The sequence below is a fragment of the Cyprinus carpio genome, chromosome A11, assembly GCF_018340385.1.
Source record: "Cyprinus carpio isolate SPL01 chromosome A11, ASM1834038v1, whole genome shotgun sequence".
In the NCBI taxonomy this organism is placed as follows: Eukaryota; Metazoa; Chordata; class Actinopteri; order Cypriniformes; family Cyprinidae; genus Cyprinus; species Cyprinus carpio.
In genome coordinates, this window is record NC_056582.1 from 3451246 (window position 1) to 3470891 (window position 19646).

At 36.2% G+C, this 19646-nt stretch overlaps 1 protein-coding gene across 1 annotated transcript; it reads left to right on the plus strand.

Moving 5' to 3' along the window:
* The first annotated feature begins 4242 nt into the window (after positions 1 to 4242).
* LOC109069844 (ubiquitin-conjugating enzyme E2 variant 1-like) lies at positions 4243 to 19001 on the plus strand. Its single transcript, XM_042765920.1, has 4 exons — positions 4243 to 4383; positions 11309 to 11457; positions 13639 to 13764; positions 18569 to 19001. The coding sequence occupies exons 1-4, from the start codon at positions 4314 to 4316 to the stop codon at positions 18713 to 18715; spliced, it is 492 nt and encodes a 163-aa protein (XP_042621854.1). The 5' UTR covers positions 4243 to 4313; the 3' UTR covers positions 18716 to 19001.
* The last annotated feature ends 645 nt before the right edge of the window (positions 19002 to 19646 follow it).

The window sequence follows — 19646 nt, forward strand, 5'->3', positions numbered from 1 at the left end:
TTGTACATTCATCCAATTGATTATGCACATTTATCTGCGGTTTCCTACATTATCAGTTGCTAATGTCATGTTGCTCAAAATGTATTATATAGTTCTCTTTGCAATAGTCTTACACCTCAAAACATCTAGGCATTAGTTCCTTGCATAAGCCATTACATGCAAAATTGTTGAACTATTTGTCATAAACTGCCAAGCATAGTTTTACACATTTCTATTAGACCTTTTGTACAAAAACGTGAATTGATGAATCATGCAGGTGAAATTGACCCTCACTCAAGGAATGTAAAGTGTTAGTTCAACCAACAATCAACCAGTTGTCAAAGGTGCATCTCATGAACAATCAACTGGGAAGCATATATAGACAGACCACAACACAGAGTTGCAATTTACCAATAATGAATGGACCAGGAAACGAACAGTGTCAACAGCCAAGAGGAGGAAGAAGAGGAGCAAGGATGCGTGGTGGAAGGCAAAACAGAGGAAGAGGCAGAAGAGGACATAGGCGCATATCTGATGACATAAGAGCCACTATTGTAGACCATGTTGACAATTAAGCCCTTACTATGGCTGAAGCGGGTCGAAGGGTGCAGCGGAATATTGGGAGATCAACCGTGTCCTCAATAGTTCAAACGTTTCGAAGAGAGAACAGGTATGTCCACCAATGTACAGTGCACTGTTACTGTATATAAGCAGTATACTGTTTACTTCCTATAATGCTTCATATTACAGTAGTCCACTTGTATTTCACACCATACAGAAATATACTCTATGCAGATACATACTGCACCTTACATGCACCCACCTGTATGTTTTACAGTAAAATGTGTGTTTGCATAATTTTTGTCTATGTGAAAGTGTGCGATGCATCACTGCATTTGTCCCCACATAGGACCGCAAGATTACCCTCAAACCAGTGGCAGAGGACGCCTTTTCACACCTCAACAGGAGGAGGCTATTTGCACCATGGTCCGAGCAAACAATGCTATGAGACTCAGGGAAATACAAAGGACCATTATAGAAGACAACGATGTCTTTGAAAACATCCATACGGTTAGCATCTCAACCATCGACAGGGTGCTGCACAGAAACCAGATGAGAATGAAACAGCTGTACCGTGTACCCATTCCAAAGGAATGAGGACAGAGTTAAGGAGCTACGGTACCCAGTATGTACAGGTAAAACATATATCTATGTAACTAATTTACAGCAACATTTTATAGTGATACATAGCACAGTAAGCATAAACTGCACACATTTCCATTGCTGTGGAAGGAACATGCAATATATGTACATTTTATGTCACTCTTCCTTACCAAAACAAATTCAACTGTGTGTTCTGGGATATAGCGTATAATGGAGTTGGAATCAAGTGAACCCTCTCACAACTTTGTATACGTGGATGAGGCTGGCTTCAACCTGACTAAATGCAGAAGGCGGGGTCGGAATGTCATCGGCCACAGAGCTACTGTGGATTTGCCAGGCCAAAGGGGAGGAAATATCACCATGTGTGCTGCTATTTCGGAGCATGGCGTCCTAACCCACGATCGTCAGCCACACACACAGATGACCCTGCTGGCTGCAATGGATGCAGCATGTGAGGACATCACAGTAGACGCCTGCAGAGGATGGATAAGGCATTCCAAAAGATTCTTTCCACGTTGCATTGGAAGGGAAAATATCCGGTGTGATGTGGATGAGAATATGTGGGGGCCGACAGACAGGAACGTCTGGATGTGTAGAGACAGCACTAGAACAGTGCTGCGGGCAAAGTTGTGCCTTAGGGGTGTTTTCTGTGTTTCTTTCTAATTTAGTTTTTATTTTCCTTTGTGCCCCTTGTCTTTTTCTTACTGTAAATTATTTTGTCGTTTTCTTTCATAAAGTAGCACTAGTAAAAGCTGTGAAAAACAAAATCTCTTTTGTCTCTTTCAATCAATAACCACATACAGTAATATGTAAATGGTACTGTTGAAATTGATATATGCCATAGAAGTGCAGACTTGTGCATTTCAAATACAGTAACTGTCATCCAAACTGTAGCCTAAGTTTACATGGTTACTGTCAAATTGAATGCCTTAACATTTTGACGAGCTTGTTCTGATGACTCAATGACTTATCATTCTGATGGCACTGACATGATCGTTGGCATGAATATTTACTTTTGAGAGATGTACTAAGGATTTTTAGTCACTGACTAGCTTTAGAAACATATCTATTGTATATTGCAGTTTGTACAAATTGTTCCGCATTTATGCACTTATTATTATCCAAAAATTAGTAAATAAGCAAAAAAATCACAAAAGCGACTGAGAAAAACTGTAACAGTGATTTGCCGCCACCTATTGGCGGTTTTAATTTCACATTTCGACTATTTATTTATTTTTTCATGTCTTAAATCACTTCAAATATCAGTATTCAACGTTTTATGTTTAATTTATCAAAACATTATTTATGCATTTGTAATTGCAGGTTAAATGCATTCATGTCTTGCATTAAACAGAGTCTAAATACTTATAAATGATTTCATTTGCTTGGTAAAAGCCCAAATGTCTTATTATTCTAATTCACAGATTAAATGTAAGAATTTCACTCAAAAGATAATGGACACTTTTAGAAAAAATGGCTTTATGAAGGTAAAAATGCCCATAAAATGTAAAAATCTGTTTAACCTTACTGGAAAAGATTCATTTCTATTAGTGTGAATAAAACAAATAATTCAATAAATAAATAATAATATTCATTTTTAATCATTTTAGACACATGATTTTACTGAAGGCTACCAGGATCATTATAACTTTTTTTTTTTTTAAATTCATAAACATAAACTATATCTTCTCTATTTCCAGTTTATAGTGTGGATCCTTCATTGCAACGTTTAATCTGATTCTCATGTTTAAAAATCTGTTATCTAGATAAATTATTTATGCTGCTACTGCCCACTGACTTGGTTTGAAACCTGTGTTATGTTTACAGTTCATGAGCCTTAAAACATCTTGGAATGCATACATGTAGCCCCGAACTACCGATCTCTATTTTGGGACCTCGGTATTTATAAAAACCTGCGTACGGTCCTGCATAAAAGTATCTGGACCAAAAGGCACTGAGACATCTAAATTTGCATGTCACAGATATTTAGCAATAGCAGAGGGATTTTTCTGACAGTAGGTGGTGCTATAATATGTGAATTTAGTTTGCATGTTTTCCCATTTCTGTCTCAACTAGTTTTTGGCCGGTTTTCTGATTTTCACAAAAACTAGCATAGAGACTCTACAGGAAAAGAATTTTTCAAATCATCTCACAAAAAAAAAAAAAAAAAAAACCCTGGAATGTTCAATCCTGCAGTCAGCTCCAACCCTAATTTAACACACCTAAACCAGTTAAGCAAGGTCTTCAAAAAACTTGATGTAGGCAGATGTGTTGGTGCAGGTTAAAGCTAAACAGGACTTTGGTCCATGTGATTGACCCATTTACTTTTTACTGCACAATTGTGTTTATATATATATATATATATATATATATATATATATATATATATATATATATATATATATATATATATGCATCTCTTCCATCTACACTTGACCCTCTTGCAGTATCTATTCTATTTCTATTTTAACTACTTGTTTTCTTTTCATTTTTTATAAAAAGAAATGCCCTCTAAAACACTCTCTATTATTTTTCTATTCTATTAACTTGTTTTCTTTTTATTTATTATGAAAAAAATAAAAATAAAAAACAACAACAACAACAACAACTTGCTATGTGTACTGCATTAGAGCACTTACATATTATTGCTCATTTGTTAGATTTGATTGTTTCCACTGTTCTCATTTGTAAGTTGCTTCGGATAAAAGCATCTGCTAAATGGCTTAATGTAAATGTAAATTAAATCACTTGTTCACATTTACATTTCCTCTGGCTATTTTAAACAATTATAACTTTGCATTACATTTATTTATTTATTTCTAAAGCCTCCTGCATTAAAAATAAAGTAAATAAAAAGAATATGTTAAAAAAATCCTCTTAAATAAAGAAAATTAAATAAAACCTCTTCTCTTACTCTGCATAATGGGTGCTTTCAATTTGATTGTGTGTTTTTATTTTATTTTGGTATTTATTTATTTATTTATTTATTTATTTACTCTTGACTTTCAAATACTTTACCAAATAATAATAAATAAAAAATATATATCAAAATAAAACCGAAGTACATTTACTAACTTTATTACAGATTCGAGAGTATGTACAGAGTAATGAAGGCACTGGAGTGAACTTCAGTATCCAGGTTCACTGATTATTATTTATATGCATAATTCATGAGGCGACTGTTCACTGTTGGCGCGTCCCCGCTGCTGAGTAACAAGATGGCGGCCGCCGCCGGATCAGGTAAATTTATGAAAATCTGCCTTTCTATTAGATCGTTTCTTTCTTTCGTATCCAAAACGAGTGTTATAAAATGATCAAACACGGAAGAAACATACTTTCATTGAAGTATTCACTCTTGTTGCTGTGTTTGGGCTCTCAGCATTCATGTGGGTGTGTTTGCACAGCGTTAGCCTGTCAAAGCAGTGACATTTATCGCGTTTAATGTCGATTCTGCTTATTTTTTCGTCTGTTTTAAATAGTTTAAGATCCATATACATCGCTCTTAATGTATATGGATTAAAGGACCACGGGGTTTTAATATAATCGGACTATTCTGTTGATTAGCCATGTAGCTTCTTCAACTGCAGCGTCATGATAGAGAATCAACACGATACACTGGCTGCCTAACGTTAGCTAGACTGCGTGCAGCTCAAATTGGTAGACGTTTTAAACATGCTTTCTTTGTTGGCAGTTCGTTAGGTTTAAGAATAGTTTTGCCAAAATGTCGTATAGGTAGGCAGCTCGCTAATTTAAAACACGACCGTTGACTTTAGTGGTGTTGCAAACCTAACATTTCATAATGTCTTCCATTTTAGCACAATAACTTACTTTAATAACGTCAGTTCCTTTGCGGACCTCTTGCTGAAAATGTAAAGTACATATAGTCTTACTATTTTATAATTTATCATAACTTGCACCTTTACAAAAAAAAATAGGGTGACACTAATACATTATTATACAGTAAAGTGATACACTAAAGCCCACATTATATATATATATATATATATATATATATATTATTATCTATTATAATATATATTATTTATATATCATTTATTTTTTAAATGGTTTTTTCTCATTGTATGCACGTGCATGTTATTGTTGGGAGCTAACATCAATCATTTGCTCTTGTGATATAGAATGCAGCAGTAGGGTTTTTGGTAGTAAAAATGCCGTTCTTTTTCTTCATGGTGGAAGTGATAATTTATAAGCATTTAAAACATACCTACTGTGAGCTAAGAGGTTGTTAACTGATGCTATGTTTTTGTTAAGGCCATTATAATAATATTATTATTATTATTATTATTATTTTTTTATTTGTTTAACAGTGGAAAACAACGTGATTCTGCAAATAAATCTCCATCAATCTTGTGTTGATCCAAGTTATAGATCCAATCTTTTAATCGATACAAGTAAATTGCACCAAAATATTTAAGCGAATGACGTAATAGATTCAGTCTCCCCATGCTGACACACTATTTATATATTTGTGTATATAGCCTATGCATATTTTGCAATAAATGTAAAATATATTTTCTATTTACACAGTCAACATCTTTTAATCAATAGTTTTTGGGGCTGTGCAAAAAATCGAATGCAATTTTCATGCGCATCTCCTCAGTAAAGACGCTCCTGTGATTAGTAGTATATCTCCAGCACGTGCGTTCAGATCAGGGTTGCCAGGTTTTCACAACAAATCCTGCCCAGTTGCTTCTCAAAACTAGTCCAATCGCGTTTCCAGAAGGTTCCCCGATAAAAATTGCATCCCGGGGTTAAAATGTACGTTTTTTGGCAGGGTTGCCTTGGTAAAATTCACATTTTAGGGGCTAAATACCCCGCGTTATTGATATTGGGGTTGCTTTAACATGCGGACATGAAAAACAACCACAGACTTGGCAACACTGGTTCAGGTGGAGCGGCATTTACTACACAGAGCCGTAGTCCACCGACAAGCTACACAAAATCGACAAAGAATCGCCTGCGGTTTTAAAATTGATTTTGTGTAGATTGTCAGTGAATTACGGCTCTGTGTAGTAAGTGCCAACCAGTGTTGCCAAGTCTGCGGTTGTTTTTCATGTCCGCGGGTTGAAGCGACCCCAATACCAATAACATGATATTTAGCCCCTAAAATGTGAATATTATCAAGGCAACCCTGCCAAAAACATGTATTTTTATCGCCCGGAACGAAACGCGATTGGACTAGTTTTGGACTAGTTTTGAGAAGCAATTGGGCAGGAATTATTTTGAAAACCTGGCAACCCTGATCTGAACGCACGTGCTGGAGATATACTACTAATCACAGGAGCGCCTTTACTGAGGAAAATCGCATTAGATTTTTTGCACAGCACTAATAGTTTTATATAAATCTATTGCTTTTAATTTGATTGTCACTTGCATGTCTTGTCTTTTTGTCCAGTTTTTAAATATTTATTCCTTAAAATCAAAGTTTGTGAAGCGTGTTTGCTACTTTGCTTGGTCAATGGCTTATAACTCTTAAAGATCATTTTAAAATCCCTATAGGAAAACATTATTCCAGAATCTAGGCCACTGAAAAAGTGTGCAAGTGTTGTTGCGTTCCTTTGTGGCTCATATTTTGCTACTGAAGAAGTCACTGATTGAGTATTGTTGTTGACTGAGGTTGTCAAATATTTCAAGCCAAGTACCACTGATCAAATCTAAGTATTCAAGTATCGCCTCGTCCCCACCATTTCCCACAGTTCACTCTAAACGTTTTTCAGCATAGAAATTAATTTGAGCACAAGCTGTCAATCACACAACATATCAAAAACACACATACACCACAATAGTTATCGGTTATCTGCAAAAAATCTGTACCGATAGTTTTTCCGGGTTGCGTCCATTGCTGGAGTGGTAGAGAAGGTTCGCCTTTGGAATCAGTGGCACCTTGTGCTGTTTGTTTTGACACATGAGGCTGTGTGCTGCACAGAAGAGGACACTTTACACGCCGATTTAAAACAGACACAACAAAACCGTACACATACAGTATACTACAGTACATGTTAGGGATGCTCATTTCGGTTATTTTTCCTAAATGACAACCGACGCTCGTTAACCGATCGTTAACTGTTAACCGACAAGATTATTTTAAATTAGAATTGAATTAATTTAGAAAGGATAAGTGTCTGTGACCCATTAAATATACTAACATTTGTTTCCCGGGAATTAATTTTACATGCGCCAAAAGCAGCAAACAACAGAACATGAGGATTCTCCTGCGAGCGGAGAAAAACATAATAAAGCTAGGCTATATACAGGCTTGTATATTAGAGTTCGACCGATAGTGGATTTTGCCGATACCAATAGCTAGGTTGGACCACACTGGCCGATACCGATTAATAAACCGATAGTTTTTAAAGTGCATACTGAACAAAAACTAAAATAGTGATTTATTTAAAAAAAATTAACAGTACTGAATCATACTAGTAGTAGTAGTAATAATAATAAAAGTAATAGTAAATGTTGAAATTACCACAAAATCCATTTTATTCTTTCCTAAATTCAGTTGTATTTTTTTTTTCCAAATTCTGTTGTTTCAGTTTGAATTTTTCTGGATTCTGTTTTTTTCCGTTTTAATTTTTCTCCACTCCGTTTTAATAGTTAAAGTTTATTAATCAAAAAGCAAGTCTAATTAATTAAAACCATGAAACTTTTACATTTTCACATCGATTTAATAAGTTTAACAAAAATTACATGTTTAGGGCCCTATGAAATGTTTTATTTTTTTCTCGCCATATTTTTTTATTGTTACCAAATTCTGTTTTAGCATGTCTAATTATATGAATGCATAAATTTTTTTTCTTAAATAAACCTTATTATTCTTAAATAACCCAAAAAATCATTATCCCCTCAAATATTCAGTGTTGTGTATTACAATTTTTCTGGTTATCAAATCAAGGCATGAAACATTAATTTAATTTATCTTTTAATTTTTTGGCAAACCAAGGGGATTTACTATTAAAATTAACACATGGAAGAAATGTTGTGTGATTATTCCTTTAAAAAATAGTTTGTTTCATTTTAGTAGTAGTAGTAGGCTATATACATTTTACTGAAAAATAGACCGGACTTTTATTTTGCCATGAATACCTTTAAAGTTCTGTTTATGTGATATGAGGCTAGTTTTACTCAAATCAAACAGTCAGAAGCGCTTGAAAGCTCTCTCAGAGCAGTTCTGGAGATGTTGTTCATGTGTTTACGTCTTCATTTAGAGAGACGACAGAAGCTGAAATCACTGCGAGCATCACACGCGCTTCAGTGTAAATGAAACCTTGCGTCTGCGCCATTCATTAGTCACGCAGAACATGCAGGATTCATTTTTAAATCGACTTTTAAGGCTTAATAGATACAGGTAATAGTCCATATCGCGATTTGATTTAAGTGTAATGACCTACTTTTGATTAATTCATTCAAAATTTGACCAATCCCTTGACATTCCGTGTTAAACTGTGAATTCTGTTTTTATGACTGGATTCCGTCCACATTTTCAAATCACGGAAATCACAGGGCACTACAGTTATACCAGCACAATGTATACTCTCACACTTTAACTGCTTCTATTCTTGAACACAATGATTATCTAATCAAAATAGAAGAGCTGAGTCTAGAAGAACTCACCGGTATCACACACACTCTGGACGTGTGGCGTTCAACTCGAGCAGCAGTCTAAAACAGTTTATTTATTCACCAAACGGACACAAGTTTACTTCAAGAATGAACAATGAGGCATAGATAAGTTTGAAGTTCAGTGTTTAAAAAAACGGAGCAAACGGAAAGAGCAATCTATATTATAGCTCTAAAAATGAAGCATACAGACTTTATTAGAGCCACAGAAAGACAAACGTTTCGATGAAAATGCTCAATATACAATTCATTATGTACATTAACAACAATTCGGGCGAATATAATGTAATTTAATGGAAAACTATGTGAATGGCGCTCTGTGGCGCGGCAGGATTTTCTGTCAGCTGCATTTAAATCCGGGTCTGACGTTTCTCGCTCTGTTCAGCGTGCAGCATTACATGTCTAAACAAAATAGCACATGCTGTCAGTGATTTCAATCACTAGAGGCTGCTCTCACACTGTATAATGAAAACAGACCCTTCTCAGCCGCTCCAAGCAACGGACACAACCCGGAAAACTATCGGGATGGATTTTTGCAGATAACGATTGTTCCAGCAATCAACTATTGGTGCCGATTAATCAGCAAAACCGATACATCGGTCGACCTCTACTATATATATATATAAAATAAATAAATAGGCCTATACGAGAAATATATTTTTATTTAAATAATATATTAAGAAAATGAACGAAAAACTGTGCAACAAGTAGCCTAGTATGCAGAGTTTCGGTTCATTTTTGTGCTGCACGAAAGGAAAGATGTCAGAAAGCGGCATCCTATTTTTCTTATAGGCTTATATTACAAAAGCATAAAGATTTGTTTTTACTGTGAATGTACGCAAATAAAGGCAAACCTTTTACAATTCCTATTATATTTATGACTAAAAGGAGTAGGCCTAGTTGCTTCCACTGTTAGAAGGAAAAAAAATCCAGTGATTGCGCTGACGCTGCATGCGCACACACAGTTAAGCTTTGCTACCTTGACAATGCAGTCTGTGCATTATCATTATAATAAAATACAGTCAGTCAAACATGTGGAGAAAAAAAAACACTGTTCAGTGTAAATATGTAGTAAAATCTGTGCCGTAAAGTGTTATCACCGTACCGCCGTGATGTTATGAAACATTTTGTTTTACGTGGATATTGGAACGTGAGTGAAGTACATAGCACCTAATAAATAATAATTTGTCATTCAAATACATAGCAAATACGGAAACATTTGATTTTGTGTGGAATGGGAGACCCAACCTTGGTTTCTGTTTTGTTTTAACCTAAATGCATTTGTTTTGGCTTGTCGTTTATATTGCTATAGCTTCTTATATTTTTATTTTTTGTTTATTGTTAATTGAATGGATTTGTTGTGGAGTGAGGGGAACTAAAATAGCCTAGCTATGTTTACAGTGTTTATTATAATGTTTTATAAACATTTCCAGTGGGCATTAGGCCTATTTTTGAATGAAATAATAAAATGTGGCTTATGTTTTTTTTTCTCTCTCTCTCTTAAAAAACAAAAACAAAACACAATTTATACACGTAAAGTATTTTAACCATGCAGCAAACCTTTTTAAATACTTTGATAAATTACTATACTACTACTTTGATAAATTAAAATAAATAAATGACTTTATAAACCGGTTAACTGATTGTATTAATCGGTCAAAATTCTTAACGGTCGGTTAACCGGTTAAAAAGAACATCCCTAGTACATGTTTTCATATCATTATAAAGTAATTAATTTGTTGACAAGATGCTGCATTAGTAGAGAAAGGACAGCAGTATGTTTGCCATCAAGGCTGAGAGGACAAGAACATTATTAATACCTCAAGCAGTTAAAATAATGTGAACAAAACATGCGCAGGTTTGACACACATGCTTAATGTCACGAGACTCTGAACTGTTGCCATCTATCTGAGTTAGTTTATATCCAGCTGGTCACATTAATGCAGTGCTTCCACAATTTTTTCACCATTGCACCTCTTTCTAGTGTTTGACATGTCAAGCACCCCCACCACCTTACTCCAGTTAAACACCACATTTTTAACTGCAATAATACAAATATTCACTGTATACAGGGCTTGATTTGTTAAAGTCAAGCCATCCTGTATATTAGACAGTCATAGGCTAAATAAAAATTAATATTATTGCCCTTTTTTTAGTGAGATGGGCCTGCATATTTTCACACAGATCATCAAAATCATTCTCTTGTGCACCCCTGGTGGTCAGTCTGGGGTGCCCCAGTTTGGGAACCGCTGCATTAATACATTTGTTAGCCAGCGCTAGCAAAGCTAGGGATGTGAGAAAGCAAATTGATATGTTCATGCAGTCAACAGAAATCTTGCTGTGCCACAGAGTGCCAATCACATAGTTTCCCATTGAACTTCAAATTCATCTATTATGTGCATTCTGGAAGTGAACTTTTGCCTGTGATTAAATAAATGTGCTTTTGAACACATCTAAAACAGAACACACAACATCCATTACACCTAACACCTATATTATTTTTATTGTGCGTTTGTTTTCAAAGGCGTAAAAGTCCCCCGTAACTTCCGGCTGCTGGAGGAGCTTGAGGAGGGTCAGAAGGGTGTTGGAGATGGGACGGTGAGCTGGGGTTTGGAAGACGATGAGGACATGACCCTCACACGCTGGAGAGGAATGATCATAGGACCCCCTAGGGTCAGTTCTACTAGCCAACTTAGCTCTTTTGAACTAACTTAAGATACATATTCTTGTGCCTGAGTAAATCTGTCAAGTATTTTTTCACATGTTCCTACTCAGAAAAACAAGAGGTCAGAGTGGGTATAGAAAAAAAAATCATATTGTTGCTTTGCATCCTGAAATGAAGATGGACACAGTTTTTGTTTTTTCCAGCTGTATTTACTCTGTGCAAATTATAACATCCGAGAGAAAGATATAACAGTTGGAAAAAGGATCATTTCCTTGTGTCAGTATTTTGTTGAACTACCTTTTGCTTTAATTACAGCCTTTAGTATGTCAGGGTATATCTCTACCAACTATGCAACATTTGTCCACACTACTATGCAGAACTGCTCAGGTTCAGTTCAATTTAATGGTGACCGTTTGTGGACTTCAGTCTTCAAGTACTTCCACGGATTTTCAGTGGGGATTAAGTCTTGGCTCTGAAGGCCATGCAAAGACATTCACATTTTTCTCCTTCTTCTCCTTCAACCACTGTGTGCTCAGTTTTGCTGTGTGCTTTGGGTCATTGTCATGTTGGAAGGTAAACCTGCCTTCCATTGACAACTTCCTGGCAGAGGACAGCAGATTTTCCTCCAGAATTTGACGGTATTTTGCTCCTTCCATGTTTCCTTCTATCCTGTCAAGTGCTCCAGTGCTTGCTGCAGAGAAACTCCCCATAACAGGATATCACCATCTCCATGCTTTACTGGAGGAATGCTGTTATCTGGATGGTGAGCTGGATTGGATTTCTGCCAGACATATCGTTTGGTTTTGAGGCCAAATAATTTAATTTTAGTCTCATCTGCCTCAGAATCTCCAAGGTTTGTTTTGGCAAAGCTCAGTCGTGACTGCATGTGGCCTTTCTTGAGGAGTGGCGTTTTTCTTGAAACCCTCCCATATAAGCCACATTTGTGGAGAATTTGTGATATTGTTGTCACATGCACACAATGACCACTCTTTGCAATAAATTCATGTAGCTGTCGGCCTGTTGGTCACCTCTCTGAACAGTTTGCTCATGGATCTTTCATCCAGTTTGGAGGGACCGCCTGATCCAGGGAGGGTCTGTGCTGTACCAAATACCTTTCACTTCTTAATAACAGACATCACTGTGCTTCTAGGCATTGATAAAGCCTTTGAAATGTTTTGTCTCCATCTCCTAAATTGTGCCTGACAGCATTATATGAAATAAATTAACTTAATCTGAAGTGGCTTCAAATTCCTTGGCAGTTGTATTTACATGTAGACTAATCATCAGGGCATAAAATGTTTTGTTATTATGAGCTGTAAATGTTACAGGGCCAAACCAGGCGTCTACATTGTTCAACATTTATTCTAAAAGAATAGCAGAATCCAATATCATTGGAATCACTTTCAGAATTATTTTTTTTTCCCTAGCTGATAAATAATTAAAACATTGACAGCCAATCCATTTTGCTTTAAAGAAACGTTAAAATGACTAAACTGCGGAGAGCAGGACAACTAGATGAGCCCCAGATACAGATCCCCTGTAAAGACCTTGTCTCAGACGACCACCGGGACAAGACCACAGGAACCAGTTGAGTCCTCTGCACAATCTGACTTTGCTGCAGCCTGGAATTGAACTCCTGGTTTCGTCTGGCCAGAGGAGAACTGAGAACTGGCCCCCCCCCCTGAGCCTGGTTTCTCCCAAGGTTTTTTCTCCATTCTGTCACCGATGAAGTTTTGGTTCCTTGCCGCTGTCGCCTCTGGCTTGCTTAGTTGGGGACACTTCATTTACAGCGATATCATTGACTTGATTGAACAGATACTATTTAAACTGAACTGAGCTGGATGATGACATCACTGAATACAATGAAGAACTGCTTTTAACTGAAAAATTAGTGTTTACTATTGTCATTTTGCATTATTGACACTATTTTCGTAATTAATGTTGTTCAGTTGCTTTAACACGATCTGTATTGTTAAAAGTGCTATATAAATAAAGATGACTTGACTTGACAAAACTGCAGCAACAGACCAATATCATACGTTGGTGCGGACGCTGTTATATAGCTATCATTCTTGGTTTGAACAGGTATTTAGGCTGATGACTTTCACCAATATGTTTTTAATTAAGGGATTAATCAGTGTAATATTGTTTTAGAATTGTACTTTATATATATTTTTTTTTTCATGCAGACCATCTATGAGAACAGGATGTACAGCTTAAGAGTAGAATGTGGACCAAGATATCCAGAAACTCCCCCTTTTGTTCGTTTTGTGACGAAGATCAACTTGAATGGAGTGCATAACTCAAATGGTGTGGTAAGTTCAACTGAGTACTGGATATTCAGGTTCTTCCTCATCTGCGACTTTTATCATATGCCTTTTGTGTCTCATTAGGACCTTCATAATTCTTGCCATTAATTCCTTTGTTTACCATATTGTGTATATCAACACATTCAGAAAAAGGAATTCTGAATTGCTAATAAATCAATGGATCACAAATCTCACGGTTCGGATCACATTACAGTTTGTGACCCACGGATCGGAGCATTTTTTGAATCAGCGAGAAAAGAAAAATATTTACTTAACTTGCTTTCCATTTTTTACTTGAAGCGAAGTACTACTTTGATACCACAGTAAATACTACTAGATTAAAGGGATAGTTCACCCAAAAATGAAAATTATGTCATTAATGACTCACCCTCATGTCGTTCCAAACCCGTAAGACCTCCGTTCATCTTCGGAACACAGTATAAGATATTTTAGATTTAGTCCGAGAGCTTTCTGTCCCTCCATTGAGAATGTATGTACGGTATACTGTCCACGTCCAGAAAGGTAATAAAAACATCTTCAAAGTAGTCCATGTGACATCAGAGGGTCCGTTAGAATTTTTTGAAGCATCGAAAATACATTTGGTCCAAGAATATCAAAAACTACGACTTTATTCAGCATTGACTTCTCTCCCGGGTCTGTTATGAGCGCGTTCACAACACTGCAGTTTAGTGATATCCGGTTCGCGAACGAATCACTCGATGTAACCGGATCTTCTTGAACCAGTTCACCTAATCGAACTGAATCATTTGAAACGGTTCGCGTCAACAATAAGCATTAATCCACAAATGACTTAAGCTGTTAACTTTTTTAACATGACTGACACTCCCCTCTGAGTTCAAATAAACCAATATCCCGGAGTAATTCATTTACTCAAACAGTACACTGACTGAACCGAGCCAGATAACGAACGAAACATTGACTCGTTCTCGAGTCAAGAACCGTTTCTGTCGGACGCGTGCGATTCGAGAACCGAGGAGCTGATGATACTGCGCATGCGTGAAGCAGACTGACACACAGCGCGTCTGAACCGAACTGGTTCTTTTGGTGATTGATTCTGAACTGATTCTGTGCTAATGTTATGAGCGCGGGTAAACCGAAGGCTTGAATCAAGGGCAATCATCGCCAATGAAGTCATTACGTCGAGCGCAAAAGAACTGGTGAAACCGTTTTCGGCAACCGGTTTATTGAATCAAACTGTCCGAAAGAACCGGTTCGCGGAAAAGAACAGAACTTCCCATCACTACCGGTGATCCGAAAACCGATGCAACCGGTTCTTGACTCGAGAACGAGTCAATGTTTCGTTCGTTATCTGGCTCGGCTCTGTGTTCATCTTCAGTTCTCTCTTCACAGCAGTTCAGTCAGTGTACTGTTTGAGTAAATGAATTACTCCGGGATATTGGTTTATTTGAACTCAGAGGGAGTGCCATGTTAAAAAAGTTAACAGCTTAAGTCATTTGTGGATTAATGCTTATTGTTGACGCGAACCGTTTCAAACGATTCAGTTCGATTTGGTGAACTGGTTCAAGAAGATCCGGTTACATCGAGTGATTCGTTCGCGAACCGGATATCACTAAACTGCAGTGTTGTGAACGTGCTCATTACAGACCCGGGAGAGAAGTCAATGCTGAATAAAGTCGTAGTTTTGGATATTTTTGGACCAAAATGTATTTTCGATGCTTCAAAAAATTCTAAAGGACCCTCTGATGTCACATGGACTACTTTGAAGATGTTTTTATTACCTTTCTGGACGTGGACAGTATACCGTACATACATTCTCAATGGAGGGACAGAAAGCTCTCGGACTAAATCTAAAATATCTTAAACTGTGTTCCGAAGATGAACGGAGGTCTCACGGGTTTGGAACGACATGAGGGTGAGTCATTAATGACATAATTTTCATTTTTGGGTGAACTATCCCTTTAACTATGAAAGATTAAACATGATTAAAGAGACGAGAACAGCCAGTAAAAATAAGAACAAATACACAAATTACAAGCATAGATAAATACAACAGAGTATGTTACAAATAAATTAAAGTTGGTAGTATTCAAATTCAGAAATGTAATAATTAGGGAAAATAACACTGCGGACTGTTCATTGTCAAAATTAAATATAGATTTTTATCACAGCTGTTTTGTTGTTTGATGATCATTTATGACAGCAGCAGTTTTTATAGGCTGCTGTCCCTTTAAGACCTGAAGCACAGATCCGATATAATGGTACACATCACATCCAATTTCTTTCTCAGCTGCTTTCATTCACTTGAGACATAACTGACTGCGTTTACTTGAATGAATGCATGTGAGTAACGAATCGAGTTCCCTTTCACCTTTTCTCTCTGGAATTCTTTAAAATTCACTTGCTTGTGTAAATACGAACAAGCGATAAACTTGTACTCTATTATGGTTAAATTTAGCAATTAATCAGCGGATCACATGCGTGCCTAACCATGGGGCTTGGTCCGTATGGATCACGGATCAGCTACGATCCGTTTAACCACTAGAATAAACTGAACCTGAATGAAATGTTCACAACTGGAAACTTAAAAACAACCCAAATATTTCAGTGTTTTATATATGAATGAATTTTTTATTTATTTATTTTTTCTTGTGGGATTTTTTTTTCTGCCTTTTCAAAAACAAGTAATGCGTACAAATTGTTTGAATAAAATTTCATAAAATGGTAAACCTCACATTTCACATTTAAATAAAGAAAAGGTTTAAGTCAAAATGATTATACGTATTTTATCTGCTCCATAAATAATTCTAGAAATAAATACCTTATCCGAATTGTTTAAATGTTTAGAATCCACATTGGCCAAAGCATTGCAATAAGAACACTTATTTTATTATGTATTAAATTGCGCAAAGATGAAAACAAAATGCCATCAAATCTTTTCTGAAGACAGTCATAACATTCAGAGGTACATTTGAATATGGTTTTAATGATTATTAAAATATTAAATGGTAATACTAACTGTGGGAAATTTTATCATGATTTATCGTCAACCCGGTAATCATTTCACTAGACATGACAGACAAAAGGAGAGTGTTTTCCCTGTGCTGTCACTAGGGCTGGGGGGATATGGATTAAACAAATTAAATCCTTTTATTTGTTTGTTTTTTCAGAACATTTGACTGATTCTTGATTTTTACGATTTCTAACTAGTCAACTTGAAAATATAACTCCGTAATTCAAGTAACTTTTTCTTTATTAACCCTGTAGTTAAAGAAAATTCTATTCCAAGTGCACCACACGTTGTCAACATCATATAGATGTTAAACAAATCACTTTTTAAATATCTTTGCAGAAAAGATGCATGAATTACAATTACATCTTGTAAAAACTTCTGCATATTATATGTTCAGAAATAATACAAGGAAAATTTGTTAAAAAAAATCTCAAGTCAAGGTAATTCAAATGGTAAAACACCAGTGGACTATTATTAACTACAAATGTTCTGTAAAAACAATGAACAGCAGCTTTCAGCCTGTGACCATGATGCAAACATGAAATATCAAAAATACAGTAGTAGTTCTTTACAGGTTTTCATTCGATTGCACTGCTTTTCCACAGTTTTTTCTATGTAAACATGTATGCGTTCGACTGCTGCGCGTTCGCATCTCTTGCAGCATCTCATGCATGAAACAGCGTTATAAAAACATGGCGCTCAAGTTAAAAGAAGTTCAACTCCCAACTATCTGCAATTTTTTCCTATTTCACTGCCCACATCACATCTTTGTCAACACAAAAGCGCACCTTAATGAATGGCACCTTATGGTTCTTCACAGAGCACGTCACACTTGAGCAGTTACTCACGTGCGCCGACATGCGGGTGGATCATTCTTTTCTCTTTACTGTTAACATTGGCATATTGTCAGAGTTTCTAATTCTAATGTTTAAAATCGTGATTCCTCGATTTATAAAAAATAAAATCGTGGCAAAACATAAAATTCAAATTAACTTGACCAACTAATACTAGCACTTACCTTTTCTTTTTTTTCTTTTCTTTTCTATTCTATTCTATTCTATTCTATTCTTGGAAGAAAAAAAAACATAGCTACATGTTCTGTGCTAGGCTAACTCGCTGGTCTGATTGCTTCTATTGTTCTCATTTGTAAGTCGCTTTGGATAAAAGCGTCTGCTAAATGATTGAATGTAAATGTAAACATTTAGTAGATGTTCAAGTAAATTCTATTAATATTTTATTGAAGATTCACTTTCCAATTGCAACTTTGTCATAATTTGGTGAACCAAGTAGCCAGGCCATTTATCTATGCTGGTAAAAAACCTTTTGTTTTTAAAGTGAGGCGATTTAATTTATGGTTCTGGTACTAGATTCTAATACAGCCATTAAAGTAATAAAACGTGGGATATATAAATAGATATGATGTGAATCATCTAATAGCATATCACTGCAGCAACTATAGATGACAACTAATATTAACTTTTGCATTCTGTACTACTGTACTCCTTATTACTAATGTCAGAGACTTGTTTCTGGCAGAAATGTCTGGGGCCTTATGAAATCATTCAATTTTTATGTGTTCATTTACTCATATAGTGTAGACATTGAAGACACGCATGCTTCAATACGTGTAGGAGACGAAACTGTGGCATTCATTCACTCAGAGACACACAGAACATGCAGCCTTCTGCCATTTCATATTCTCTGACACTAGTCCATATCACATTTCCATTAAGTGTACAGCCCTACTCCCCATGATTGGAATTCTCTTTTTTTATTGCACTGTTTAATGCGTTGTCTTCACGTCTTTGGTTGACTCAGGTTGACATGCGAGCTGTATCCTCACTGGCCAAGTGGCAGAATTCGTACAGCATCCGTGTGGTCCTGCAGGAGCTGCGACGACTCATGATGTGCAAAGAGAATATGAAGCTGCCGCAACCTCCCGAAGGACAGATCTTCAGCAACTGAGCTCAGAGCTTCTCCATCTTCTCTACCTTCATCCAGAAAGCATTCCTTCTCCTCCTTTTTTCTGGACTCATGAGATTTCCTCTCTGTTCTTCTCTCTGTTCCTGACCACTCCCCATGCGCTGCAGCAACCAATGAGCAGTCCTGCTTCAGGAGCTCCCATTGGACAGAAACGATGGATGTAGTGGTGTGCACAGCAGAATACTGTACATCATTCTGATCTTTTTTTAAATGTTTATTTGTTATACATGCAAATTGTAAAAATAACAAATGATCTTATTGAGTGGAATCTGTGTGCCCTCATTTGAGAAAAGTGCCAGTGAAAATGGATTTGTGCTACGATGTAACATGCTGTGTGGTGGGAATATTAAGATATCTATATTAAGATATCTTTTTTTTAGCCTTAGAGTCGACAGTCTTTGACTGTTTAATCCAAGGCTTCTGGCCTGACCAGTCAAGGTTGAATCTTGAATGGTGTCTCATTACTTCCTTCAGGCTCTCAGCTTTAGGTCAATTCAGCAAAATAATAATAACATAAGCTCAATAATAGAAAAATATTTACAACAGCAAAGATAAAGTGTGCACTTTGTATTTTATGATATATTCTATCCCATCTCAATATGCAGAGAAAACAAGACAGATGTTTGTAGTTTGATGGCTCATTATTATTATTTATTTTTTATTGGTTTAGTTCTAGGACTGCAGATTACACATAAATTTAACATATGTTCCATTGAGCTATTGAGAGCTTTGACACCATGGACACTACAAATAAATGTTGTGGTCAATACTTTATAGACAAATTAGATAAGTTAATTAAGGTCAGTTGCACTTTAGGTCTTAGGTGATTACTGTTTTGTTATGCGGAGCTGGACAATCTCTAACAAAAACTGACAAACCTTTGCTGTATGTTGCTCCAACATCAGTGAACAGT

Excerpts from the sequence above, each read along its gene's own strand:
- LOC109069844 (XM_042765920.1), top strand. The coding sequence starts at position 4,314 with ATGAGGCGACTGTTCACTGTTGGCGCGTCCCCGCTGCTGAGTAACAAG. Across the intron at positions 4,384-11,308 it reads GGCGGCCGCCGCCGGATCAG|GCGTAAAAGTCCCCCGTAAC; the intron begins GTAAATTTATGA and ends TTGTTTTCAAAG. Across the intron at positions 11,458-13,638 it reads TGATCATAGGACCCCCTAGG|ACCATCTATGAGAACAGGAT; the intron begins GTCAGTTCTACT and ends TTTTTCATGCAG.